The 14395-nt window shown below is 39.3% G+C and overlaps 1 protein-coding gene across 1 annotated transcript; it reads right to left on the bottom strand.

The window, feature by feature from the left end:
- Positions 1–31: 31 nt before the first annotated feature.
- Positions 32–12564, bottom strand: LOC132199549 (forkhead box protein N3-like). The gene is made up of 10 exons (XM_059624357.1): positions 12538–12564; positions 6341–6442; positions 5782–5893; positions 5379–5662; positions 5025–5237; positions 4662–4816; positions 4361–4602; positions 4247–4302; positions 3865–3995; positions 32–3803 (listed from the first exon to the last, which is right to left on the bottom strand). The coding sequence occupies exons 2-10, from the start codon at positions 6437–6439 to the stop codon at positions 3551–3553; spliced, it is 1545 nt and encodes a 514-aa protein (XP_059480340.1). The 5' UTR covers positions 6440–6442; positions 12538–12564; the 3' UTR covers positions 32–3550.
- Between the last annotated feature and the right edge of the window lie 1831 nt (positions 12565–14395).

The following is a 14395-nucleotide window of genomic DNA, read 5'->3' as shown; positions in this document are numbered from 1 at the left end:
AATAAAACCTTGAATAATATTTAGGGGTGTTAAAATAAAATTCGATTTATTCGTCTATCCTAATTTCCTCCCAAGGTTTAATTTATTTCATTCAAGAGCGAAAGGCAGTCATTCAAAACTGTGGAAAAGAAGGGTGTGTATAATTGTGTAACAACTAAGAGTAGTTTCATCTGCAGTAGTCTGTTGAGCCAGATGGTTGAACCTCGCACTAGGAAGACACTATGTGGGCTTTCACGTTATTTTCGTCAATGTAATAACTCTTTCGTACACGCGCACAGACAGTACATAGGTCATAGACTATATCTTGAGTAAAAAATGGGTTTTTTTAAGTATTCTTCCTGCGTTTTCACAGTTGGTGTTTTTTTCTCTCTTTCATACACAGTGGGCCATTATAACTTGTCATTATTATTTACAACTCTCGTCGCATGTGTCGATATAATATAATAAATTATTCAAACGTTCAACAATATATAATATATTTTACTTGTAGGGTTCTTGCTTCGTTACATAACACTGCAAAATTGCTCTATACAAATCAAAATCAACAATAAAATCGGCTTCATCGCTGATGCATTTTAGCTCAACTCATCAACAAATCAATAAACCTCACTAAAATAAGGTTAAAATTAACAAATACACCCAAAGAGTTGTTTCTTTTGTTTCTGCGTGGCGCGTCAATGCACATCAATTTTCTTGTTTTCTAAAGCCACGCGTTATTCAACTTTGTTTATTGTTGAATTCTACAATTTAATCTTTGGTACCTGATTAGAATGTCTTTTTCCAACCTACGACGGATTTGCATTTCGTCAAGTTGAAAAAGTCAATCAATCACACGCAGGCGTATTAAATGAAGGAAGGCGCATTAAATCAATCATCTGAATTGTAGAGGTTGACAAAATTTTGCTCCGCTCCAGCAAATATCCACCATATTAAATTTCAACGACTTAATTCATAATTTAGAAGTAAAAGAGTGTTAAAATGATATAATATTTTCTCTTTCGGGACCAATAGTTATTTATATGGTATATGACTTTGCAAAAATTTTGCCTTCCTATTTATTAACCCTTCCACCATGGATCGCGACAAAATAGATTGGGTTCTAGATTAAAACATGTTACAGTAGCATCAATAGTAGCTTTTCTCTCTGCGTTACGCAGCATTTTTATTTTGTATTTTGGCACAACCTGTCTTAAAACGGTTTTGTTTTCGAAGCTTTTATACTCTCTTTTGTTGCATGTTGCTAAAAGTATTTAACCTTTTAATATGCACCCGGTTAACCACACGTAAATTTTAAAACAAATTCAATGCATTCAACACATTTAAATATTAAAGAAAACCGAGCGATGTTTCATTATGACTCGCACATGCAAATATGATCAATATAATTGTATTTATTGCTATCTTCGTAGGTTTTTCTTTTGGTCACATTAAGCAGTGGGTTCAACTGTGCAACAAACAAAGACTTTTAGCCAATTATCCAAAGAAAAGCAGTACGATTTTCTTTTTCTTAATGGCCCTGGTGGGAAACTTAGCTCTACCCTCATAAGGGAAATATGTATATGACCTTTCCCTTCGAACCAATCGGGTTGATATTTTTGGTCTCACGTGCTACTTTTCTTACTATATTAACAAATAAACTATCCGATTATTATTTAACGACATTCAATACTAACTCGCAAATTCAACAACTTATAACTTTTGCTCTAAAATGAAACGAGGGCGACTGGAAATCGGCACACAATATCTAGACTCTCGCCAAATTTACACATACAACTGATTTTGAGAGCGGAACAAACTGCTCGCATTTCTAGCGCGTGTCTAAACAAAACACTTTTTTTGCAGTGGTAGGGCGTTTGATTTTTGAATGATTGCAAAAGTTCCGTTTAAGCCCAATTGAATTTTGGTTTGGTTAAAAAAAAAATGCTTAAATTTGTGAATAAAATTATACAATTGAAGGTGACGTTGAAAAATAATGTGAAAATTAAAATCCCAAAAATAAAATAAAAATTTAAAATGATGAATAGTTAAATGCATTCTCGTGAAAATATTAAAAAAAAATACAGAATAATTCATGGCAATGAAATAGGCACCAGAAATGATTGTGCAACATTATTAGTGATAGAAACACAGTTTGGCCAAAAAACAACAAAACTCAAACGGAACGAATTTACCAAAATTACTTCTTACATTTGCAACTTTTCTGTTTATATTATCTTTAGGTAAAGTTTTTATGGCATTATATTATCTATGATCTACTTGGACATTTTTACAGACTCACTATTTGAATTTCTTACTTATTGTGGCCAAATATTGCTCTTCTTGTTTAAATATGCCCTAAATTGTTCTCAAAGTAAAATATTCTGGATCTATTCTTGTCTAAAATTGATGTTGGCACTCCATGGAAAGTGCAAACGATTCCTTTTTTATTATTTATCCCTTCCTCAGTTTGTAGTGAACATACATTGATAAAAGGCTAATTATTCTCCACTTTGGGCTATATTGTAAGTGTTTAATTAGATTTTGCAGCAGTTGTGTGCGACCCTTCAATGAAGTGTTTGTTTTTCAGCTGTTTTAACTCAACTGAATGAGCTTGAAAGAAGTAAAATGACAACAACGAATAATTCATTTTAGCTTTGAAAAAGGCATCTTGGAAGTAGTGTTACTTTCTTTCTGTCACATTTTGGTTGTTGGTGCGCAACTCAGAAACTCTTTTGGCCACCGTTATTCTAGCAGCATATTAAAAATTAAAGAGTCGAGGATACAAATATATGCATTCAACATATAACACAGCATATCTACTCACTTAATAATGGAGAGTTCGCTAGTTGTTTGATTATCGTTTTATTGTGTGCTGTTGAAATTAATGAGCACTTTCTTGAGTTTTGGCCTCTCTGATTATTTTAAAGTAGATTTTTGTGTTTTGCAAACGCGATACATCCTGAAATTGGCTCTGCGCATGCAACTTTTTGATTTTCCAAAAACTCAACAAGACCTTCAGTAGATTAATATCAGAGTGGATTGTTTTACACTTACTTCTTTCTAAACGCCGCAATATTTAGAGAAATCGGCTTAAGAGAAGCCCCTTCTTTGTATGCATGTGTGTGTGTGTGTGTTTCCAAAACAAGATTTTACTTCAGAAGTGAGAGCTACGACGTGGAAAAGCTCAGAACGGAGTGTGACATGTTAACATCAACAGCTTTTTGTAAAAAGGAAGTGAAAAGTCAGGCAATTTTGTGGACAGTGAAGCATTCACAGGCAAGGGTGTGTGTCAGGAAGACGTCGTCCGCAGTGAACTCTGGGACTATTTATTATTATAGGAAGCCTAATTTTTTTCCGATTCACGGCAGAGCACGGTGCCTAGCCACGATCGAGCAAAATTCTGCACTTCCCACTGCACAAAATCAAGCAATCCATAATATGTTTCAAATATTGCTCTCAAAGTTCTCAGCGCGTTTTAAATATGAATATAATATATAATATAAATCTATTTGTATCACTCTGGGGGCACTAGAGGTTGTGTTTGTTTACTAATTATTAGCCGAGTTGATTTCTACCGATTGTGGAAACGCTGCTCCCTGCGCCGGTGCTGCTCTTGCAGAGGGGCCCTGCGCCTGGGTAGAGTCATGGGCAGCAACCCCCGTCCCCTCTTGACTGAATAATCCGTCGGGTGGCTCGAGGAGCGCTTGAGTGGGTTATGCGAGGTGCAGATGCCGGCCAAGTTGAGCAGCGCGTCGGCGCCCTCTGCGATTTTGCGCTGCTCCTCAGCCTCGTCCTCCGAGTCGTTGCCAGACATTTCGTGTGAGCTACACACAGAAAAACAGAGCATTGAGAGCAACTTGTCGGAAGACCACATGGGTTTCCAACCTTTCGTTAGATGAAGTCGATGAACCCTCGCCATATGCCTCATCCGGGGAAAGGGTGGAGCGAGAACGGGGACCAGCGCTGTAGGTGTGGTCTGCGCTTGGAGAGGTTGTGATGATCAGATTTTGGGGAGCCTGGGAATAACAATTACAGGGTTAATTTAAAAATTTATTTAAAAATAAAAAATGTTTTTGTTTAAAAAAATTCTTTTTATTTTTGCAAATATTAAACACAAAAGATTTTTACCGTATTTTAAAAATACAAAAAAAAGATCTGAAAATTGATTTAAAAAAATTGATAGCCAGGACCATAATATAGGTAAAAATATACATAGTACTATAGGCTTAAGAACAATATTAAAGATTAAATATTAAAATTTACTGACCTCATGATGTGTGCGGTAGATTGGCCGGTGGGCATGGTCTCCTCGATCAGGCAAGCCTAAACTCCGAGAAAACATCAGTATAAAGAAACCCTGCTGCCCAAAAGTGGTGCCCACCTCTGACGCTGAGGATCCGAGGTCCGTGCTTGAGTGCAAGCATTGCAGTGGCCGCGTTCACATCCTCCTGCGACTCGATGTGCACCGGTGGCTGCTGCTGACTGGGGTAGGCGCATGGAACCTGAAGTCCTGCCGCCGCCAGGCGTCGACTCAGGAACGGGAACAGTGTGGGGTTGGGCAAATTGTTGCGACCCACTGATGTCACCAGAGGCGCCTCAATCTCCTTATTGCTTAATCGACAACTAAAAATAGTAAAGTTTAATTTTTTTTGAAATCATACAAAAAAAAACTTCTAATGAACCTTTGGCCACTGGGAATAGTATTATTATTGTTGTTGTTTAGAGCGTTGAACCTTTCCAGCTGCATGTAGGGATGGTACGGGACTTTTCTCAGGGCCTGCAGCAAATTGGGCCTGTAGCAATGGTCAACCATCCAAAGTGAACCTTTGCCGACGCTCTGAAATTTTAGGGAAGAGAGCAATTTAGTTGTCACATCTGGAGAGTAAATGAATGGATTAAATTTTTTTATTAATTAATTTTAAAAATAATTTTAGGTCTTTATTACAATTTTAATAGTACCCCACTAAAAAACCAGGGTAATCATTTAAGTAGAAAATTTTTGACAATTAAGTTTAAAGAAATTAATTTCTTAATAATTAACTCACGGGACTCTTGTCGACCTTCTTGAAACACTTGTTGAGGGACAGATTGTGGCGCACACTGTTTTTCCAGCCAGTAGGCGCCCCTTGGAAGTAGGGAAAGTGGTCCACAATCCAAGCGTAGATGTCTTTGACAGGTAATTTCTGGGTGGCGCTGTCCTCGATGGCCATGAAGATCAAGCACGAAAACGAGTACGGCGGTTTCAGATTTGTGTGCACCTGAAAAGAGAGAATTTTTGCATCACAATGGGGAGGTCACATCAATTTTTCGTTGTGCTTTGAAGTGGAAATTTAACAAGAGAGCCATGCAGCAGGCGGCTAACAAGGCGGAAATCGATAAAAAGAGCGCGGAAATTGTACCCTGGGGTCGTAGGACATGGTGTTGGTGTTTGCAGGCGGCGGCTGGACCACATCGTGGTCGTAGTGCTCAATGGGGCTGATGGGCATCGCCTGTTGGAGGGTGGTCGGGCTGGGCGGCGCGTCGCTGTTGGACGAGGAGTCGGCATGTTCGCTCGACTCCTCTGCGTAGTCGCTGGTTGGCGAGTCGGCTCGACTGCTCACGGACTCCTCGCGGATCTCGATTTGTACTTCCACCGGTTCGGTAGACCCTTCCGTGCAAATTGTCCCGCCTGATAAGGGAATATCTGCCAAAATTCACGCTCAGTCATTCTCAAGGATGAAATTTTTGCAATCGCTCGTCTCCGAGCGAAGGGTAGTTCGATTGATAAGAACTGAAAAAAATTATCTCTATATTTTTGTGTACCTCTCAGCAAATTTTTATCTTGGAGCCATGACAGAGGAGTCAAGTCGTCGTCCTCCTGCGTCGCGGAACCGACCCGCACATCCGCAAACACCTTAGCAGCACCATCTCCTTCCTGTTATGAATAATTTGAATATTCAGCGGTCTGCACTGTTGTTGAATGACGTCTTGATAAAATTATCATGCAAATCACTCCGCTTTGCAGATACAATTTTTCAATTCCCATTATATAATTTTTTATTCAATATCAATTTATAAAATTAATCAAATGTGTTTTTGTTTTTTTAGAACCTGTATTTTATAATTCTCACTATATTGGTAAAGACAATTATTATTATTTATGTTCATTTGTCAAATTTTATTATATAATTTTGGATGTGCAGTTTAATTAAAAAAATTTTAACATGAATTTAATCATAAAATTAGACAAAAAATTAATGTTAAACTGCATTCAATGCTGGAGTAATTAAGAAAAATCGACAAATAGACCAAAATTCTAATTTCTTTATCAATTGATGATTTCTATTTTAGGACTATTGGACAGAAAATGCACTATATTTACCTTAAGGATGTCTGCGTTGGGGGTCCCTGCCTGTGTTCTGAGGTGGACAGTGCCAACAGTGCATCGCTCGTCATCTGAACCAGGCCGCTCAGGCGCCATTACCTGCAACACAAAATACGCACCCCAATTAGTGGTACGGCTCGTGATCGCGCTAATCACAAAGTTAGGTCGTCCCGCGATGGCGAAAAGTTTGGAGTGGCATCTTGTTTGTGTTTCTTTGCTTTCGGGACCAAATGGATATGGGAACCGTATACCATTAGGCGATTTTGAAACTGCCGTTAAATTTTCTAAATGGTCTAGCGAAGAAGAAAAAAATGGGCAAAATGCAATAATTTAAAATATTTGTATAAATCGCAATTCAAATTTTTTAGCACGAAGAAAATCCGCAACCAAAACATTGTTTCAAATTAAGGTAATTTTTATTTCAATAAATTTTGATGAAGCGCAAAATTTAAATTAAAAAATATTCTTGGTAAATTTACTTCCTAATATTATTCTGCAAAACGACAAAGAAAATCAAATTCATTTTCGTTTCGTTGCGATCAGCGCGAAATCTTTCTAGCATCATTGCAACCAAAGGATTTTTTTAGTCGACAAAGAAAATTCACCAGAAAATCGCGTAAAAAAGCGATGTGAAACTCGATAGTGCGCGACTTTCAATTTCCAATCATGCTAATGCGCGTGAAAATTCTCTCCGATTGCCAATCGGGCACACGCACACACACGGTGTTTGTAATATATACCGAATGCATATGCATGTATATTTCTTTTGGAAAAGCAGCGGCATCAATACGGGCCACGTCTGCCGTGCAGATCGGTTGCCGTAGCAACCTGCGCTCCTCATCTTGGTGGCTGTAACACATCACATGACGCCGGCCGACTCGATAAATATACTAGGCAAAGTGTGACGTCACTGGCCTCTCTGCTCCTCCGTTGTCTGCCACCGCTGTCCTCCCATGACGCCGACAGCGTCACCAGAGAGTGAAAGCAGGGAGACGTCCCGACTCGGCAATCGGACACTTCCCGACGTGATCCGCTCCGGGACTCCTGCACCCTCCCTCGGCACGGGGAGCGTAAAAAATTCAAGCGAAATTCGTCTCCTCCACTCTCTGGGATGGCGAAACAATGAGCACCAGCAGAGAGACCTTTGGAAAACGAACCGATCGATGCTTTGGACTTATTTTAGACAAATATTCATAAAGAAAATCTATTTTTCAGATTGCCTATTTATTTTGGAGTAAAATATTACCACCGAACCATTAATTAAAAATTAAATAATTTTCCTTGATTTTTTTTCTAAAAAAATGAAAAATCTGCATCGTTCAGTGTTTCGTTTTTATATGGGCAATTTCTAAAGTGGTATGCAACCCGCTGCGCACCTGAGTCGTGCAGGTAGCCTATGACGTCAATAAAACTTCCCTCCTACGTTTAGCAGAGTGCAAAACCATGATAAATTTAAATTATATCACCTGAGAGGCAAAAAAAATATAATTATATACAATCTAAAATGTAATGAAAAGTTCGAGAAATGAAGAGCTGTTATATAAAAATTGGTTGAGATTTAAAAATAAAAAATGATCAGCTTATATAATTTTGTCAGTCCCATAGAGCAAGAAGCCACAAAACACAAAAGTTTCATTATTTTAACTTAACTTTCACATTTATTTCTTTGAATAAATATCGAGAATTTAAATATTGTCGAATATATTTTGAAGTGAATATAAAAAAATCTCTTCCCAAAGCTGGTGTTAACAAACTAGCATTATATGAACTTTGTGCTCCCCCTGCTTTTCCTTGCGAAATTTCATTATTCAAGAAACCCTACGACGACTCCAGAACTTAATCCCACCTAATGGAATCCAGATTAAAATTCAGTCCATGCTTGTTTACTACGGAGCGGCCGCAAACCAGCCCAATTAAAGAAGGCGCTTCAGAGCTATGCGTCTTTCTCTCTCTAGGGACGAGACCGAGGGCAAAATTGGATTCGGGCGACAGGGGGTGGTGGACGAGGAAAAAATTTGCACGGAAATTGATCGGAAAAGTTGTACCTGGGCTCAGAGTAAGACTGCAGCGGCAATTAGCGCACCTGCTCGGCTAACGAGTGTCCTGCGAGGGGCGCGGAGCTCTTGTGTGACGGATGTTTCGCAGGCTGCCTGGCAGAATGACACTCAAAAATTGGCCAGGTCCAGCATGGCAGAACCGTTGCTAGGCGATGGAGGCTGCGTGTATGGGCCGAACGGTCGTCATGACGACCGCAGCTCTCGCAGTTGCCAAGACGACGGCCAAAACGCCGATGCAGATTCTACCGTCACCGTTCTCTCTCTTTCTCTGATCCAAATCTCGCGGCCCTACAACTTTTTGCGCCCTGATTGGCCCACCAGGCCCTTTCATCCGTCTCGGGGGTGCCGAAATTGGAATGAGAGCACGAAGATTATCGGGGAAGCGGTCCTTTCACTCCTTTCCCAGCGGACTTGCAATCGCGGATTACGAGAAAAAAAGGCTTAATTAAAGAGCTCACAAAAGAGTTAAAATTTTGTCAAAATACTGAAAACATTAGAAAAAGTCTTTGATAAAAAAGACAAAATCAAAATCTTTGACAATCTGCAAACAAAGAAAGAACCTTTGAAAGTTGAACATGGCACTAGAGCTAATAATCCCTTGAGTCTAATGTGAAAAGTGTAAATTAGAACGTAATATTTAAAAAAAAAAAAGTTAAAAAAGTGGAAGCTTTCGATAAATAGGTTGGAATTCTTTAAAAGATAAAACGGAATTTTATAACTTACAAGTGAAATTGCGGACAGGTTTCGATCATGGATTTTTTTTGGCAAAATTCTAACTAAGGGTGCTTTCGTTTTGTCCATATATTTCCCTTCTTTTTCAACAATTAAATGTAAACAACGTGGAAAAATAAGCAATAATAATATGTAAAAAAAGTTGAAACATTTAAATAAAAAAAATTTATTAATGCGAATTTCTTTTTTGAAAAACTTGTTGCTTAGCATTAAAAATTGAAATTTAGAGCTCAACTAATCGACTCTAAAATACAAAAAATTAAAACGATATCATGTAAGTTATGCAACTCTGAAAACAAAAAAAAGAGTGCAAATTTCCCACTCGGTCGCGTTTTTGTTACCGACCTGAATAATTTCAGCAATATTTTGGGCGCTCAATCGTCGTTTCTCTGGCTGGTCCGCGCTTGTGACTTCACACGTGACCGTGCACACCTTTACGAGCAAATGCACAACACATGTTCGCCGTCGTTGGTCCCCCTCTGGCATACATACATATTTGTATCGACCAGCCGCGAGGGTTGCATACTCTGTGCGTGCATCCCCCAAAAGTAGGTCATGCAGCACTCGCGGTGTCGGCCTGGCTCAGCGGCGCAGCACCAGCGAAACCATTTAAACAAACACTCCCGCCGGCAGACGCTCGCTTGCTTTTTGTCCTACGTAAGGGACTTAAACACTTTTCCAGCAGCATTTATTTGCAGCAATCCGTCGCGGCGAGATAAGACGGGCGGAGAGCACGAAAGTGGAAATAACGAATGACCCGCTAGGAAAAGTGCACCGAGAGAGGCGCAAACAGTTGGTGGGCTTTGACCAAATTAGGGTCGCCAAATGGAACCTCTCAAATGGAAGGCAAAGTTTAGTTCTTATTTAAGAAATTAGCTGAACATTTAAAAATTCGAATTAAATCAGATGCTATAAACATTAATTATTCTCATTTTTACCTGATTTTTATTGTAACAAATTCAGTTTTTATTTTATTATTTTAAAAGTTTCAGATTTACTCTTAAATAAGTTAATTCAAAAGATGATTGATGTAAGTTAAAAAAAAACTAAATTATTTTCAATGAGGTAAATTAAAGTCAATTTTGGGGCGCAATAGAAAGTGAAGGCTCAAAAAATTAAACTGGAGGATTTTGCCGAAAACAAATTTGATGCAGACGTCTAATTTGATTAGCTGGTGCACCAAGGCCGCCCTCTCGCTCTGCCTGTGCGTCTCAAAGTAAGCAGCACCACGCGGAGCGACGCTTCGGTCCCAAGGCGTCAGCAGCTCGCGGCCAAAATTCGGAATGGTACGCGTCGTGCGGCGTTTAGTCATTGGCAGCGTGCTCGAGCCGATCGCCTTGTTGCCAGACTCCATTTTCCGATCGTTCCCCGACATTCAACTTATCAAAAGGTTGCATGAAATAAATCAGAACAATTAAAATATTCTAAGAAAATGTTGATTTTTTTTTCGTTAAAACTTAACGATTTGAAGATTTTAGAGAACATTTTTGCTCACTTTGACCACTTGAGAGGATCTGGGCTCTGACCTCGCGGGTCGAGCAAAATCCGGTCTTATCTGATCAGTTCAATTGAAGTGCAAGGACTTTATTATTTAAAAGAATTTTGATTAAGAAATTCAAATTGAATGCGTAAAGGCCCTGAAAGTTTTTTTAAATACTGACGGTGGATCTTATTTTAGCCCCATTGTTTTCTTTTCCACCTCAATTTAGACATTCCTTTTTTTGGCTCCCTACGCAAATTCTTTACTCTACTTTAGAGCATCATTTTTTTTTACTTTTTTCAGTAAAAATTGTAAAAAATTTCCAGTGATCCGAGATGATGATCTCGAGCTGGCGGCCAGAGTTTTCATCCGAGTGCATAGGAGGGCGCATTGTGGCTGCGGTGGCGGGTTGATTACCTATACCCTTTCATGGAGTGCCGAAAATAGCGTTGTGCGAGTGCAGGCACGTGGTTTGTGAGGTTGCTTTGCTTTGGCGTCGCAAGCTACTTTTGTGGATACCAAAACGACGGGCGGCGGCGGCCGACGCCGAGCGTTCCACCTGCTCTGCGCACCTCGCCACTCCTGGCTCGCCCCGTCTCGCTAATCCCACTGATTCCCATTCAAATAAATTTAACCTCCAATAAACATTTCGATCATTGAAATTCGCAAAGGGCATAACGACTTTTAAGCTAAAAGTTAAATAAATATTATATTAAAAAATAAATGAAAACATTAGAATATTTAGTTACTTATGATTTTAAGAATTTTGGGCTTGATATGAAATGATATGAAAAAGTTAATTAATCAAGTGGACAGAAGAGCAGAAATATTTCGTGTTTGGGATCGTGGTGTCGCCGTGATGAAGAGACCTTCTGCTTGATATCTCTCCTTATCTTTGTCCCTGCCGCGCCGACGTTGTTAGAGTGTGCAGGCGGCGGGATTGGTCGAGGGCCTCTGTGCCCAACAGAGCAAATTAAATTTTGCATGTTGGGAAATCACAAAGACTAATAATTGCTACGTCAACGCCACCGAGAGCAAGACCTAGCTCGACAGAGGCGTGCAGGTATTAATTCGGACTTTTTACGTCAGGAAATGACGCGGCGAAATAATTTGAATGAAAGTTATTCAATAAATTCAAAATTGAAAGGCAAAAAGTAGTGAGCAAAATTTATATTCAGAATTATTGAATTAACCAAACAATTCCATTTAATATTTTAAACAGAAGACCAGTTTACTATTTAATTTTATAATAAAAATTAAAACGAGTTAGGAGGAAGTGGAAAGAGGAAGAAATCTACATCCTGCGGTCACTAATGACCCCGGCCAGCTGGCAGGGCGCATCTTCTTTATGCACTTGCACCGGACACGAGTAATTAGGCGCTGATTGCCGAGCTTTACTACTCGAATCGCCGCCCCCGACCCAGATCTGGACGGCATTATCGTTTGCGTTAACTTTTTCAAAAAACTTCCAGTCTGTTATGTTTTTTCGATAAAAAAATCGATTTATCTTAAGATCACCAAAGCACACGAAATCTCGCTCTATAATTCTGATTTTTTTTCACAATTGAATTATCCGTGAGACTCATAATTTGTATAATTGTGTTATAATTGCTGGGAAGATACTTCTCAATATCTTTTATTTTATCTGATATCGATCTCTGACTGGTCAAAACACAGATAAAAATAAACAAAAAGGTGAAAAGGTGAAATTAATTAATCAATTATTACTAAATATGGTACTTATTAAAATAAAATCATTTTTAAGCAATTATGCGTTACGCGCAACTTTGAAGTGCCGCGTGTTGCCTACTTTACAATGCGTCGCCGAACGATACACCAGGATAATATAGTGCATCCGGCCGGGTACGCCCCCGGCGCTTTCTCAGGGGTGCTCGCAGGGTCAGAGCACCAACAAAAGAACATACCTGTAACGGCGTCCTTACGGAAAATTCTCAGGGGAAGACTCAAACTTAATTAAATATACTTGGAGAAACAGATAGAGGGGCAGTCGGCGTAGCGAGAAACGAAGATGGTTGAGCGTCGTGCTGGTGCGTACAGCTGATTCGCTCTTTTGTAAGAGAAAGAAGTTTATATTAATAAATCAATTTATTATACTTTATATAAAAAATAGAAAATATATAGGCAAATTTTAAGGGAAAATTAAATAGCAAGCCTGAGCGATCATTTACGTGCTTTGAAATGCATTTTGTCCGTAATTGACTGCGTTGAAAATGCAGTTCTATTGTTGTGGAGGCGCGCGTTTCTAATATGGGACACGACGAGAGCGAGTGGTCGGTGTGGAGAACGTTTGCAAAAAAATGGCTGAGAGACGCGATTCGTGGCGTGTTCTCCGTCGCGACTCGGTGCAGTTTTCCGGAAAGATCAGCGTGTCACCGTCCTTCAGGGGTGGCTGGGAGCGATTTAAAGGGCCATATTATTAAGTGGTACACAGCTGTTCGGGCAGCCCGCTGGAGCGTGCTTGAATGGAGATGACCACTTTAAGCTCGTTTTAGGTCGGACGCCACCCAACATCAGCAAATTTAATGTTTTGAATATTCCACAATATTCCTCCAGAATATTTGCAATATTCATCCAAAATGTTGTAGCTTATGGCAACAATTTTCACGAATAACAAATCATAATTGGGAATATATTCAAAAATTGTCCTTGCTGATTGGGCAAAGACGGAGACTCGAGAGGCAACCGAGTGGTTCTGTTTTCGGACACGTGAAAACTCACTTCTTACCTTGATACAGACGCGACTCCGGGACAAAATGGGGCAGTTCTTCGGGACACCGAGCCACGACGAACAAACTGCGCGAGGCAACAAGAGAAGTCGAAAGAGCGACTCCCCTCTTTCCGGTCTCGCACCTCTCCCACCGAAAGAAATACACACACACACACGCTAGAGGACAACTTACTCTTTTAATTTTTTCGCTTCGATAGGACCCTGCGCGCCCGATTCGCGGCCGTGCATTCCTTACGACAAGTAGGACGACTAGTATCGATAGGGTTCGATTTTACTGCTGCTGCTACCGTAGTCGAACGAAATTAAAGAGAAAATTTCTGAAGGAGAGAGAGAGGGAGGATGAAATATATTATAATGATGAGGAGATGCGGTCCCAATCTCTATGTATCGAGAGGAGACATTTTAGCATCTCGCAAGCATATCATCATCAATGCTTTGTGTGGCCGCTTATTAGAGTAGAGGTGCCACGCGGCTAAGACTCTTCGCTGCCTCTATTAAAGGGCTCCGTCATTTCCTTTTTATATTCATATGCGTTTTGCTTGCCGTCTCTAGTGTAGATAGTTCAATCACAAGTTGTTCTCCCATTGCTCCAATTATGGCCGATTTCATCAAACTATATTTTAATGAAAGAAATGCTAGTAGATAATAAAAAACTTTTTTACAATATGTTTAATGATTATAAAAATTATAATTTTTTAGCAGATGATCTTAATTCCATTTAGCTGATTCTCAAAAAAAGCAAACTGCAAAATATCTTTCGTAATAAAAAAAATATTCATAAACATTTATTATTCTATAAACAAAGGAAATCCGGCGACGCATCAAAAATTGTATTAATTAATTATGATATAGGATTTGGTTTTGCAGTGTTAAATACAGAAACACATAAAGTTTGATTTGTCAATGCTATATTGCTACATGGTAGAAATAACAATTAACACAATAACCATTTTGAGGGACAATTATATAATTTGCCTACACAGTGAAAAAGATTTCTGTAAATTATTAAAATAAGTTACTAATAGTCCATTTGG

The sequence above is a fragment of the Neocloeon triangulifer genome, unplaced genomic scaffold (assembly GCF_031216515.1).
Source record: "Neocloeon triangulifer isolate White Clay Creek 2 clone unplaced genomic scaffold, ASM3121651v1 ptg000014l, whole genome shotgun sequence".
Lineage (NCBI taxonomy): Eukaryota > Metazoa > Arthropoda > Insecta > Ephemeroptera > Baetidae > Neocloeon > Neocloeon triangulifer.
Note: the sequence above shows the minus strand (reverse complement) of the source record. Positions and strands in the feature narration are given on the sequence as shown.

What these genes read in the sequence shown, in the direction of transcription:
- LOC132199549 (XM_059624357.1), bottom strand. Translation starts at nt 6,439, where the DNA reads ATGGCGCCTGAGCGGCCTGGTTCAGATGACGAGCGATGCACTGTTGGC. An exon ending in CCATGTCCTACGACCCCAGG is followed by an intron (nt 5,238 to 5,378) that starts GTACAATTTCCG and finishes CTCTCTTTTCAG; the next exon opens with GTGCACACAAATCTGAAACC. An exon ending in ACTATTCCCAGTGGCCAAAG is followed by an intron (nt 4,603 to 4,661) that starts GTTCATTAGAAG and finishes TACTATTTTTAG; the next exon opens with TTGTCGATTAAGCAATAAGG.